This window comes from Electrophorus electricus, chromosome 7 (genome assembly GCF_013358815.1).
Source record: "Electrophorus electricus isolate fEleEle1 chromosome 7, fEleEle1.pri, whole genome shotgun sequence".
NCBI classification, from domain to species: domain Eukaryota; kingdom Metazoa; phylum Chordata; class Actinopteri; order Gymnotiformes; family Gymnotidae; genus Electrophorus; species Electrophorus electricus.
The window spans coordinates 6,298,625-6,312,618 of record NC_049541.1 but is presented as its reverse complement, the minus strand read 5'-3'; the positions used below and the strand labels follow the sequence as shown (position 1 = coordinate 6,312,618).

Genomic DNA, 13,994 nt, shown 5'->3' with positions numbered 1-13,994 from the left:
TTTATTTTTATTATTTATTTATTGCATTCTTAATTGATTACTTTCACACATTGTCTGGGGAATGGTAGCTAAACTCCAAATTACCATATTATCAAGGTAATGGATTTTGCATCATTACATGAGTGCATCCATTTTCAGTCAGAAAACACTGATTCTTTTCCCACATGACTGACTGGGTTGATCTTACCATCTGCTTCTGTTTTGCTTTCTCTGTGCGTATTGGGAATCTAATTCTGTCAGAAAACGTGATCTCTGCAGGAGTTCTTTCACTCACCAGAGACGTCCAAGTTTGTACAGCACACAATTCAAGCCTGTCAGACCACAGATTCGGTCAAGGCTATCATGGATGCCGTTTATATTGCCTCCGCAAAAAAAAAAAAAAAAAAAAAAAAAAAAAAAAAAAAAAAAAAAAGGCCAAGTTGAAAGACTGATCTGTTATCCATATATCTAAGCTTATTGCTTCAAAGGGCGCTGACACCAAATATCCAAGCAAATTCTAATTACAGTTCAGCGAAATTCTTTAGAAAAAAAAGTACTGACCGCTGAATATGGAATATACTAAGCTAAACGTACGAATGTAACGACATGCGATGAAATGCACGAAAATGAGTAACCTGTTGATAAATACAGAATGCACGTGGGAAACAGCTGCTGATTCGCTGGCAGTTTTTATTTGCATTGCATTGCATTGTTATCTTAGCTAGCTGGCTAGTAGACAAGGGTCATGCTATTAAACCCACCTTCAGCCAGAGCTAGTAATAGCTAGTAATATTTTTTCGTTAATAAGATCTGCACTGCCATCGTACATTATCTAGATTTGGCGGCGATACGGACTAGGTGAGATGCAACATTCGCTAGCTAGCCACTGACAGTGAGCTACTTAGCAAGCTATCAACATTTGTAGCGTAGCTCGGTAGCTAGTAATTTTTAATTAGCTAGCTAGCAAAACGTATTGTGCACAGAATACACAGACCTAATTTTATTCTCACCACATACCGATACTTCTCTTACAACTCAACTTTGTCACAGCATAATGGTTCGGGGTAGTGTGTGGGAGTAAATTTGAAAATGCAGCATGATCGACTGACCACATTAATTAACTACTTATTGTTCTTTTATTCTAACAACTGATAAACTCCTTGGCTTGTGATCCAAGTTTTTGGAGAGTGTCACAAAAATACAGCAATTCACCAAAGATTTTTTCACTTATGATCTCTGTCATTTCAGAGGTACATCATGGATATGAACACACTTTCGTCCAAAATACTTCATCATGGATATGATCACAACTGTTCTGATTTTAGAAGCTAGACCAATATTTAGAAAATAGTTTCCCTCTTTACCTCTTACCTGTTAGTCCTCTGCTGCCCCTTGCTGGCCGACGGCTCCACATGTATGCGCCAGTCAGGAGGTTGACACTGCAAACCTCTTGGAGGACATGCTTAGGTGAACCTCTTGGGCACTGCCAATAGTCTATGTTAGACATAGCATGTGCAACACAGTGGCTTGGTGGCTTGCCTCTTGGTGCTAGGGTCTTTGGTTCAATTACCTATCTGGGTGAAGTTTCTAGGTTTTCCTTGTGTCTGTGTGGGTTTCCTCACACAGTCCCAAAACATGGAGATTAGATAAAAATTGACTACCCTAAAAATTGTCCTGGGGTGTCTGTGTAAGAGTGATGGATGGTGCTCTGTCCTGGGTATTATCTATCCTCTCTCCCCTTCCTGCACGCAGTATATTTTCTGGTTAAGAATATGCTATGTGCAGCTGGCTGCTGTTTCTCACTGGAGTGTTGACTGGAAGGAAAACAGTGAGTTTGGACTGGTAAAGTGTCCCTGGGGTCTAAGAAAGGTGCTATATAAGTGTAACTTCACCCATTCACACAAGCTATAGGAGCAGGTGAGTTGGTAGAAGCTGATAATAGTACAACATTCACACAAGCTATAGGAGCAGGTGAGTTGGTAGAAGCTGATAATAGTACAGCAACATTCACACAAGCTATAGGAGCAGGTGAGTTGGTAGAAGCTGATAATAGTACAACAACCTGAGGATAGTATTATTATAACATAATTATCTGAAAAGGCTATGTGAATTTGCTTTATGCACTATTTTGTAAATCTTTGGTTAATAGTAACTTTTGTAGTGGGCATCTTATATGCATCACACATGGGGTGATGTGATTTGTGGCTGTCTCTCTCTCTCTCTCTCTCTCTCTCACTCTGCTACCATGGGAATGCAGGCCCAAGTGGAGGAGCTTGTGGTATCCATGGCAACTGGTCTCTCTTACCTCTCAAATCTCCCTGTGCTGGTCATTGCTGGATTGTTGAAGAATGTGTTCATTAAGGCCATAACCACAATCCAAATCAAACAGTTGCACTGCTGAATTCATCATATTGGTTTCTAACTAGTGTGCCTTAAACTGTACTACATAAATGAGTACCTTGTCTACTTCTTACAGAATATCTACTGTACTTCAGAATGAATATATTAAAAATGTAGTTCCTGTATCATAGCAGTCCATAAAACAGAGGAATGGATGTGTTTGGGCAGGTGCAGTGTTTCACTGGCTGGAGGTTCACTGTTATGTCTCTGAATCTTTATGGCCTGTACAAGCAGCTGTTTGGGGTACCCAGCTCCAGTTCCACAAGATGCTACTGAAGGCCTCAATGAACTGAATCAAGTGTTAGATTAGGGTGATGTCCAGAACTGGAATGGGGCACCCCTGACATGTCTGAGGAAATAGAGATATATTAATAGATGAAAAGTTATGGTCTGTGAAAAAGAATGCAGAACAATGTCAGTTGCAAAAACCTATTAGAAAGGTCTACTGACTATATCTAGCATCTGATTTAAAGGACATTTGACCTGATAATGGCATTCTTCTATAAAACAATTTGAAAACATTGCCTAAATGATTGCATGTATATATGTTAGTGATAGTAGTGGGGCAGACTGGAATCTTTGGATCTTTTGTAGGGAGAGAGATGGGCCTCTTCAAGCACGTGTCAGCAGGTGGAAAGGAACGATATGGAGCTGGAGACAATTTGTACCCAGCTGGTGGAGACACTCCAAAACAGTGTCCAGACAGTGTCCAGACACTCCAAAACAATTTTGTATAGCAAATAAAAGTCCCTCACAACTGAATGCTGAATGTCATGGGGAGTTACATATTTATGCCTTAAGATCAACATTAAACTGACGTTAACAAACAAATCAGGGTTTTAAGTCTGAATTTATTTATTCATTGTTCACACATCAAATGCTTTTTGCAGATAAACATAGATTTGGAGAACTAGCTGAAATCTCTCAGCACAGTATTTGAAACACTAAGACTACTTGATCATGAGTACATCATGAGTTTAAGAAGCACTTGTGATTATTGAAGCAATTGTCTGCGCAAAAACGCAAAGAACACATTTACCTCATGATGCATAACACTGCCACCTACTGTTGGACACTGGAACTGTTGGACACTGGAACTCAACGTCATCCTTCCCACCACTATAGGGGAGCTTATTTTATTTATTTTACTGCTGTGCTCTCTCTCCTGTGCATTCCGGCCTATAGTGTTTTATATATTTTTAAATCCATATAATCTTGTATTGAGGGATCTAGTGAGAGAAATTTCTAAGTACAATTATAGTTATCAGACAGGGTGCTTGATGAAAAGCCTTTATTGGTTATGAGAACGTACACCAAGTGTCACTCAGCCACTGTACAAATACAAATAAAATCTTGTGTTAAAAAAATTAATAAAATGCTTCCACTGTGAAGAATAATTATCTTTTTCCAGACCAACATAAAATACAAAATTTGTTTTTGATGCTAAAAAAGTGAAGAAAAACAAAAAAACAAAATAAAACCCACTCAAATAAGCTGGTATTAAAGAGGCAAAAAAGTTCTACTAACACCCCTCCCCACAGTCCATGCTAATCAACACGAAAAGCATCAATGAGACAAAACCATAAATGATTCTGACTTTAATTAGATAGTTATACATGACCAGATGCTTGTGTCACCCGCTTAAGGCAGTGATGCTAATAGTTTGGTTCTCACAGGCACATTAAATAGAGTACCATTTGTTTTATAACATTAACCAGCCTACTGCAGGAAACCTATAAAACGATTAAAAACAGCACAGCCTAAAACAGCACAGCCATTATTCCTTGCATGTACATCTTATCAATGAAATAAAAGAAAACAACAAGAACTGACGGTGTTGTTACCCTGCTTGTAAGAATGCACTTAGGTTATTTGTGTGCTGTTCCCCAGTATTTTATAGTCAAAAATTTTTTTTTTTAAATCTGTGTTGGATGCACATACCACTGGCGTTTGGACACAGATTAAGCCTACATCACCACCCTCCTAAAGAAGGACCCGTGTAAATGAAGCCATGATGTACTCGGTTTTCACTCACACACACACACACACACACACACACACACACACACACACACACACACACACACACACAAATTGACAAAAAGGACAGGCAACAAGGGTAGCTGTGCTTGAGTCCTCTAATGTGATTCTGATAACAAGGGTCTTGGATGCCACACCAACATAACTGTGAGCAGTTTCCTCATCTGAACTTTCATTTTAGGATGAGGGTGGGGGGAGCGTTGTTTCTTGGTAGCGCCGTCATCATGCAGTCGGCCCAAATTTCTGTGATGAAGAAACTGCAGCGCAATGTCTTCCCATCTAGTCTGCTGCTGCTCGCCAACTTTGAAAACCAGACCAGTTAAGACTTCTCTCACTTCTAACAGTATTTGAGGGAAAACACCTTACAGTGGGTAAAACATAAATCAGGCCTTTTGAGGTTGGCTATATTTAAATAGCCATATTGAATGATTTCAAGCATTACTACTGTGGCACTCTGGAACAATGTATATACTGAAAGGCAAAGCATTTGTGTGGACACACCGGATGTTGCATCATTGAGGCACAGTGCGCATTCGCCCATACAACATGGATTTCCCCATACAGAGATCTCAGAGGAACTGAGGACTTCTCTGAATTGAAATAGGGTCTTAGCAACACTGTTCAGGCATAAATTCTTGAGACTTATAAAATTTCACAGAGTCATTACGTACTGCCTGGTTAAGCACTTTCCTGGTTTCATTGGTTGAAAGATCAAACTATGTTTAAAAAGGTTCAAATGGAGGATATTTAACAAAGGAGAAAACAGATTTCTCATTCTGGCAGCCTTGCTAGAACCCTGTTGATTCTTATCCATAGGATAAGTCCCAGGTAGCTAGCCAAAGTATCCATAGGATAATCATTAGTTTGCTCCTTACACCTCACTAAATTGTTCAGATGGGAAATTCAGTTTAAAACCTCAAAGTGAAATAAAGGCCAAATTTTGTTAATGGGGAAGTCAACAGTACAAAATGCGTTTACTAGAATACATTCAGATCAAACTATATATACACTTTTTTTTTTGTTATACTGAAAAATGATATAGTGTAAATATCTTCAAATTGTGTCATAATTAAGAAGCATCACTACCCTTACATGTAACTTTAGACAGCTTTTTATGCCAAAAAGGGGATGGGGCACAGATTTAATCTAAGAGATTTAGATAAAAAGCTTCTTTGCAAACTCAGGTCTGGCAACTGTTCAATGTTTATCTGAGAAAGTAAGAAATTGTAAGTATGAAGAACACAATCCATAGTAAAACAAAACAAAGGAAAAAAAAGTTACGACCGTTTTAAAAGTCTAATAACCTTCATTACACATTCATTATCATCAACTGGCACCAACTTCTGGTGATTACTGATTTTCAAGTTAGTTGATAGTTAATGCTTGCCCACCTCTGAACGTGGGCACAGCAAGAAGGCTCCATGCCATTTAAAAACACTCATCTCACATTTGTGGAAATCTACACAGTGAAGTTTGTGGTCATATAGAACCATGATAGTTTAAGACTCTGCTCCCTCATTCTCCAGTTGGAGCAACAGCATCTACCAACAAATGCTGAGTTAACAGACTCCATCATTATAAAAGCTGACAGTCCCTGCTAGTTTTTCATGAGTTCCCAGTTCCCCAAAAAATGCTATGATGTGCATTGTCCATGATGACTGTAGTTCAAGATCTTGGAAAATACCTCAAAAACACCTCGGAATACTTTGCGTTATCTTGCCATGTTCTTTGCCTAATGAGTGACACCTTTATGAAATTCAGTCCATAACAGATGTTTATGGCATGCGTCACCAAATCACAAGGCCTCATTAGCCAGCACATCTAGCAGTTTATCAAATGCTATGGCTAGATGTTATGGGTGGGAGGTGCAAGGAACCATTTCAAACTGAACCAGCGATGTGCAAAGCACCCAGTTCACTAACAATGAAAACACTGAATCCAAAGTCAAGGCTTCTGTGAGAGCTCAAAAATGCAGGCTGATCCCAGTCAATTTAAATCAAAAGAATACTGCACAACGGCTGACTAGGACAGGGAACGACTTCTGACCAGCCAGATGGCAGCTGTTGAAGCTGCTCCAAGAGGAGGCACCGTGGCTTTTGAATGTCCTAAATGAGCCTGGATCAGTGGAACAATGCTCTACACAACTTTGAGTGCATCTTCAACTAAATCTACATGTGGATCACTATGGCACGTCTAGCCAGGGCCAGGGCCAGGGCAGGTAAACTTCGGCACCTGCACCATTCTGAATGTCAGTTAGTTCATGGTGGGAAACACAAACCGTTCGCAGTGCTCTTCTGTGCACAGGGAAAAAAGGAACAAACAAAAACAAAAGCCACAATGAAAAGAAAAAGGGGAGGGGAAAGAAAAAAAAAAAGAAAAAAAAAAAAAAAGACACCACAAGACATCAAACTGGAAAGTCCATAATGAAGGAAAGAAAAGTTTGTGACAACCCATCACGAGATTCCACACATCCAAACACTGTCGGAAATGCACACATTTCACATACAAGCACATAGAATAGCAAATGTTGTGTATACACCCACCCACCACAGTCTTTAGGTAGGTAGGTGTGTGTGTGTGTGTGTGTGTGTGTGAGCGTGTGTGTGTGTGCGTGCGAGCATGTGAAGAGGAAGCAGAGACAGTCTCATAGCTGGGCATCATCCTTTACAGCTGACTGGAGACTGGGGGAAAGAAGGGTCCAGTAGGAAATGATGAAAATCAGGTCACCTGGAAAAGGAAGGCAGGGAGGAGGGGCTTCCTCTGTGGCAGCAGGGTGCTACAGTGACTGATGGAGAATGGTGCATCACTCTCTGAAGTCCTGTCCAACCAGGTCAGTTCCATATCCTAAGGAAGCTGTCCCATGAGCCTGTGGCCACAGCCATGCCATCACTGGTCACACCAAGACAACTGACCCTGTTGTCATGCCCAGCCAAGACTCCTGAGGGGGGGGGGGGAAGAACAGCATGACTGTGTTCCAAATCTACTTTTACAGTAAGGTTGCACAATCATAGTATTAACCTTTGCAATACTGGTATCACAGAAGACTGAAAATTTCTCTCTCAGTCACACACACAAAACAGTAGTTTTGTCTGTATTGCACAATCCTCCAGGCAAGCATTAGCATGTATGTGCCAACAGCACAGACCTGCACGTTCTCCCTTCAGCGTGTCCCACACATTGCAGTTGAAGTCGTCGTAGCCGGCGAGGAGCAGGCGGCCACTCTTGGAGAAGGCCACAGAGGTGATGCCGCAGATGATGTTGTCGTGGGAGTACATCATGAGCTCCTGATCAGCGCGTAGGTCGAACAGGCGGCATGTGGCGTCATCCGAGCCAGTTGTGAACGCGTTGCCATTAGGGAAAAACTGGGGATGAAAGGAAGACGCATGGAAACCACGCAATGCTAACGCAAATTTAGAGTGATCAGATGGCTTTGAAACCCTCACAGTAACGGTGTAATGAAATTTGCACCATTCAACAGAAACGGCCAACAATTCAGTCTAAACTAGGTAAAGCATGATGGAGGGGGGGAAAAAAAAAACTCCCATTTATGAGTGCTGTGTAAAACATTTGCTTTGTGTTACCACCCTGAAACACATCCTTTGTTCATTTAGCCTTGTATTTCACCATACACTGAACAGAAATGGTAATAACATGAGGTGAAGCCTTGTGCATTTTGGGCCAGTTAAGCAAGACTGGAAGATGTGTATAAAAATAAATTAATTAATTAAAACACCAACACTGCCAAAGGCCCATGTGTGTCACACTCACGCAGACAGCGTTGATGTCAGAGACGTGGCCTGTGAAGGACTGCCTGCACATGCCATCGCGGATGTCCCACAGCTTGGCGGTGGCATCACAGGCACCCGACACGAACGTCCTCGAGTCCGAGCTGAGCGACAGGCTCATCACGTCACCGCTGTGGCCCGTGAAGATGGTTGCCTGCTGGCCCGTCTCAATATCCCACAGGGCGCTGGGGAGCACAAGGGAGAGAGGCTCAGTGAGAGCTGTTGCAGCTGGACAGCGAGGCCCAAGCCTTCTGACTGGCCTTTCCAACTCTGTGGTCATACAGATGTGGAATCAGGAAGCCTGTACCGTTTAAAAAAAAATTCGAGCTCATGATCTGAAGATGAATTTAACTCCCAAGTTAATAAACTTGAAATATAGTATACGCTTATTGTGAAATAAGAGGCTTCCCTAATAGATTAGCACCTCAAGGTATATCTTAATCATTCACATGCAGCCATCTGCACTGTCAATTACTGGAGCACTATTTGTATTCCTAGTGTTCGTGTCCAACTTTCACATTCTGTTTTGTTCAATTAAAACATAGACCCAACCTTATGTAGACTCCATCCAATTTTCTTCTGGAGAAATGTTCTCTTTCCCTGTCCATCTTTTTATCTAAACAAATATCCTTTAAAGTGAGAACCCTGAAGTTCGTCAACCAGGTTATGCTGCACTCTTTACTCACCATGTGGTGTCTCCAGAGCTGGTGACTATCTGGCTATCGTCCAAGAAACGACAGCATGACAAATAACCTTAGTGAACGAAAAAGACACCGGGACAAGGTGAATATAACCTACAACTAGCACTTATGGGCACATGATCAAATATCAAAAATGTAACAGTTCTACATGGAAGTGGGCAATACATGTGACTATTATAATAGATTACATTACTATATTCCATTTTTGTTAGTTGATTTCACCACCACGTTATTAATTGAATATTGATTGCTTAAATTTTGCTTATGATTTTTGTTAGGTTGGTTTAAAACAAATTGAGTTAAATTTTTCTTAACCTTTTGAAAATGTTACACTACAGTTCAACTAGCACACTGTGCCTGTTCCAACGTGTAAACAAATGTCAGAAAACTAAATACAGTGTTATTATATTATTCATCTTCGAGATATGTTCATATGCTCCGCATCTTTTTCCATATCCCCATACACCAGTGTAGGCTCTGGATCCTCCTGGCACTGTTGACCTTTACCTGTATGTCCGGGAAGCTCTCTGGTGACACGGACGTTTCCCTCACGGGTCTTCAAGCTGTAGATGGAGCAGATGTTGTCCAGGCCTCCGCAGGCTACGTAGTTGCCCGAGGGCGCATATGCGCAGGTCATCACCCAGGATGAACGCAAAGGAATGGCATGGATCTAAAGACAAGATGGCAGGCAAGACAAGTTAGCACCACATACATGAATGTATACTTGACACGCAAGAGTAAACAAGTGTGTCTTATACAAGCAATGTCTTAGTCATCTGCATGGTAAGAGTAGACAGGCAGAAAATTCACAGAAGTCGTTTTTAGCATGTGTAATGAATGTTCTTTCGGTCTACTCACTTTGTTTGTGGTGTAGCTGTCCCAAATGATGAGTTTGCCATCTTGTGAGGCACTTACTAGTAGCCTACATGTTTGAAAGGAAATAAGCAAAGTGCTCATAATTCAGAAGTTGATGCTTTGAACAAATAGGGCTCACATCTGCTTAGTTAATTAGTAATTACAGTACCCAGTGAGCAGAACGTATGTGAAGCCGACATTTAAAATTGCCAAACAACCCCTCCCCCCCAAAACAGACAAGCCAACTATGAGCCCAGACACACTTAGATGAACAGCAATTTGACCAACTCCCCCCCCAAAAATTAAAAACTATGAGATATGCAGGAAGGAAGATGATGGACAGGGGGCAAAAGAGAGGAGAGGAGAGGAGAGGAGAGAAGAGAGGAAGAGGAAGAGAGAGAGATAGAGAGAGAGAGCGCGAGCGAGCAGGAGGCAGCCGACATAATCTCAGGCCACCATTGAGTTGTGAGCGGGTTGCTGTATTATTCATTGAGTGTACACTGACAGACCTGCAGGGTTCCTGTGAGGGAACCCACCCATCCTCCCACTCTCCTCCAAACCTTCTGTTCCTCCACCCCCCATGTTTATCACCACCCCACCCCTCTCTCCACCTCCTGACCTGGAATCAGTAGCCCAGTGCATGGCATAGATTTTGGCTAAATGGCCTCGAAGGATTCGTCTCGTCCGCATCTGGATCCTCCCCACAGAATCCAGCCCAGCTGTGATCTATGCAGGTTAGGCAAGAGAAGAACAAGAAGAAAAATTTAAAATAGTTAATGAGTAAATAAAGGAGTCATCATAATGAAATAGCCATCATGCTTATTATGCCAGGTAACAGTTAAAAAATAAGGCTGAAGTACAAAATTACTCAATTAATCTAGGCTGGTTTAGCCAAGCTTTGGAGTTGATGTTTAATTATTTTGCATAAAAATTAAGTATCTGGGTCCAGACGATGCTACCACTTGCAGTGGAGTACCTCAAATTAACAGTTCTCATCAGAGCCGTTATGATGATTGTTGATACGCTAGCGGGCAACATATCTGATCACTAAACACTGATTTATAAAATCTTTAATGGGCCTGTCCTGGGCCTCAACTTCCATATAGCTTGAATCAAATGTACATATTCAAAATGATAAAACTACACACTGAACAAATAAGAGGTGTGTGTGTGTGTAAAAAAAAAAAAAAAATATATATATATATATATATATATATATATATATATATATATATATATATATATATATATTTTATAAACACACCATGAAGGGACATGAGATGTTTAAACTTTGATGGAGACATGCAGGAGGGTGTTTAATATTTCAGTGCACTTAAGAGCACATAGGTTAGCTGCAGTGTTGCATGTCAGTGCTGGGTTCACAGCACCTATACAGGGGGATCCCATGGCCCCAGCACAGGCAAGATTGGTCAAGTCAGCACTAGTGTTGTGGATAATACCTGCAAAAGAGTTTGAGTGCTTACCTGGGACAAACTGGAGTCACTGCAAGCTTTTCTGGCATCCTTCAATAAAAAAAAGAAAAAAGAAAAGCAATTTAATTACTGGAGCAAAATAAGCAGTCTTAGATGTAACATACATAGACTACATACTGTGTAGGTATTAGTTCATTGCTTTTTTCCATTGCATCTGTCAATGTGTATTCGCTCTCTCCACACACACACACACACACACACACACACACACACACACACACACACACACACACACACACACACACACAGGGTCTGCCATACAGGATCTCAATATACCATTTCACTTATATACAAGTGAAAAGTACAAGCACTATATTATTATAATTACTATTAATTAGAATTATTATTACAGTATTTTTGTCTTATTTGTAAGAAACAATGTGTGATGGGCATGTGTATATAGGAAATGTATAAATATATGAGGATTGCCATCTTATATCATATGCAAAGGGTCTTGGTATATACTGATCACACATACTGAGGATTTAACATCTGGAATGTTAAAATGTCTGGCCTTCCACAATGACTGAACTGGAACAGTGCTGGTAACCTCCACAAGCCATGGACAAACTAAGACATTAAAATATTCTGAGTCAGGTCTTCTAATGAGTTGGTCTAGTGCATTAGCCTGCTAATTAATTTCAGCATGTATGTTTGTATGCTTGAGTGTTCAGGTGGGGTTTTCTGTGCACAGGGAAGGGATGGTGAGGAGCTTCAGACTGTGCCTGTATTACAGCAAGAGGCTGAATGCGGTCCTGCTTACGCGGATCTGATTGCGCAGCTGTTCCGCCTCCTGCCGTAACTGCTCCAGCTCACTCATGGTCTTCTGCCGGGGGCGTCTCTCCCCTTCTCAATTGGATAACAGCAGCCTGAAAAAGTGTGCACGCTTTGATCCAATAGCAAACTGAGATCACTCAAACCCTTTATTTATTTACAGTGTGGAAATATTAAATGGAGACACATTAAGCATTAATATTTGAGGGTTTTTTAATTATTATTTTGGGGGAGCCAGGCTAAAAGATTATTGCTACAGAACACGGCATTTCATTCAGAAGACAAACCACCCACACTGGAGCAGGAGAACAGTGCCAAGCCGGGAGTCAGCCTGGCCTCTGTTGCTCCTTTGTTCAAGCGAGGGGCAGTACTGCTTGGCACTGCCTCACAGAAACAATTTGAACTTCCCAAAATACACACCACAGCAACTTCCAAAAGCACCAACCCCAAATTCAGCTTTGCTAAATTACAGTGCTTACTGCATACAAACTATGGCTAAATGTAAAACTGTAAAAGGTTGTTATTCTCACTGTGAGCAATAGTGTGATAATCATGTCAGAGCAATTTTGGATTCATGAAAGGCAGCTTTCCATAATCAACCTTCAGTCACCTAGATCATGTTTGACTCAATAAGGGATTTCCCCCACCAAGAAACCGCCATTCTTTGTCCACTTTAGTAACTGGGAACCAATATTCGGTAGTTGCATTGCTTTATACACTTCAGTGCAAGTTTCTAAGGAACCATAATGCTGCAATGTTTCAAAAACAGGAAGAGTTTTGCTCCCAACCCTCGCAAAGCATTTTAGCTAGCATTTTGTGGGAAAGGTAGTAGCTAGTCAACAAAGATTAAGCATGTTTCCTAAAATCTTTCATGTACTGGCTCATTTTAAAATGCACCATTAAAAGACAACAACGAACACGATTTTTCGTAGGTTAAATAAACAAACATTTGACCGACACACGTATATACATACACACGCGTACGTTAATTTTAACTTATTAACTAGCTAACGGGATACCCAGCTCAATCCAAAACACCAGCCCGGAAATCAGGATGGAAACTAGATAACTAACGCTAGTTAATCCAAAAGACATCTATGCAACATGACAGTTGTGGACAGCAAATGTCGATTTGATAAACCTAAACATAACCAACAATAAAACACAGTGAACAGCACTGGCAAATAGCTAGCTAGCTACAAAAACTTAAAATACGTTAGCTAATCTAGATACCCATTTCTCCTATCTGGTATGTTTAGTTTGGCATCAGCTTTTGCGAATGAAACAACTGAGGTTTCCTTTTCAAACTGGATAGCTATCTTATCTAGGTTAACTAAATGCAGCTATAGTTTCGTAGCCAATTCGCTAACAGGTTACACTTTAAACCACATGTTGAATTGTATAAAAAGGCAAAATGTCGTAAAGAAAACAAAGGAATCCTTGCAAGCATAACTGACTGGTAATAAACGAATCAGCAAGAAAGAAACCTTAAAATTGCAAACCACCTCTCCAGCTAGCTAGGTTGTTGATGCTACAGTTCTACTACCTATTGTAGTAAATAGCTAGGTTACTTAGCTAGTTTGCTTGCTAACATTAGCTGTATCGCCCAAGTATCTCCAAACCTAGCATTAGCTAGTTAGCTACGATAGTGTGAGCTAACTGCCAAAACCTGGTGTAAACGTTAAACGATACTTACTGTAAGTACAGAAGATCCAGGGACAATACCTCCGTTAATTTTTTGTCATGCTTTACATGCATGCGAGTTTTTAAAACAGTGATTTGTTCATTTTTGTCCCGTTTATGTCCAAAACAGGGCCTCAGGCGCCAAATTTACGAGCTTTGTAACCAATTCTCAGAGCGATTACCACACCCATACTGATATTTAGAGCATGGCAACAATTGGGTGGAGGGGGGAGTTGAAAATAATACTTGTTTTCTGACGTAACATTTTCGTTTTAATTGAGTTA

The 13,994-nt window shown here is 40.8% G+C and overlaps 1 protein-coding gene across 1 annotated transcript; it reads right to left on the bottom strand.

Moving 5' to 3' along the window:
- Positions 1–3,653: 3,653 nt before the first annotated feature.
- gnb4a (guanine nucleotide binding protein (G protein), beta polypeptide 4a) lies at positions 3,654–13,894 on the bottom strand. The gene is made up of 10 exons (XM_035527864.1): positions 13,724–13,894; positions 12,017–12,122; positions 11,245–11,283; positions 10,380–10,486; positions 9,764–9,827; positions 9,413–9,575; positions 8,891–8,957; positions 8,188–8,389; positions 7,565–7,781; positions 3,654–7,357 (listed from the first exon to the last, which is right to left on the bottom strand). Exons 2-10 carry the CDS (start codon positions 12,071–12,073, stop codon positions 7,251–7,253), a joined length of 1,023 nt encoding a protein of 340 aa, XP_035383757.1. The 5' UTR covers positions 12,074–12,122; positions 13,724–13,894; the 3' UTR covers positions 3,654–7,250.
- Positions 13,895–13,994: the final 100 nt, after the last annotated feature.

What these genes read in the sequence shown, in the direction of transcription:
- gnb4a (XM_035527864.1), bottom strand. Translation starts at nt 12,073, where the DNA reads ATGAGTGAGCTGGAGCAGTTACGGCAGGAGGCGGAACAGCTGCGCAAT. An exon ending in AGCTCTGGAGACACCACATG is followed by an intron (nt 8,390 to 8,890) that starts GTGAGTAAAGAG and finishes TGTGCTCCCCAG; the next exon opens with CGCCCTGTGGGATATTGAGA. An exon ending in GCTGAAGGGAGAACGTGCAG is followed by an intron (nt 7,358 to 7,564) that starts GTCTGTGCTGTT and finishes CCCCCCCCTCAG; the next exon opens with GAGTCTTGGCTGGGCATGAC.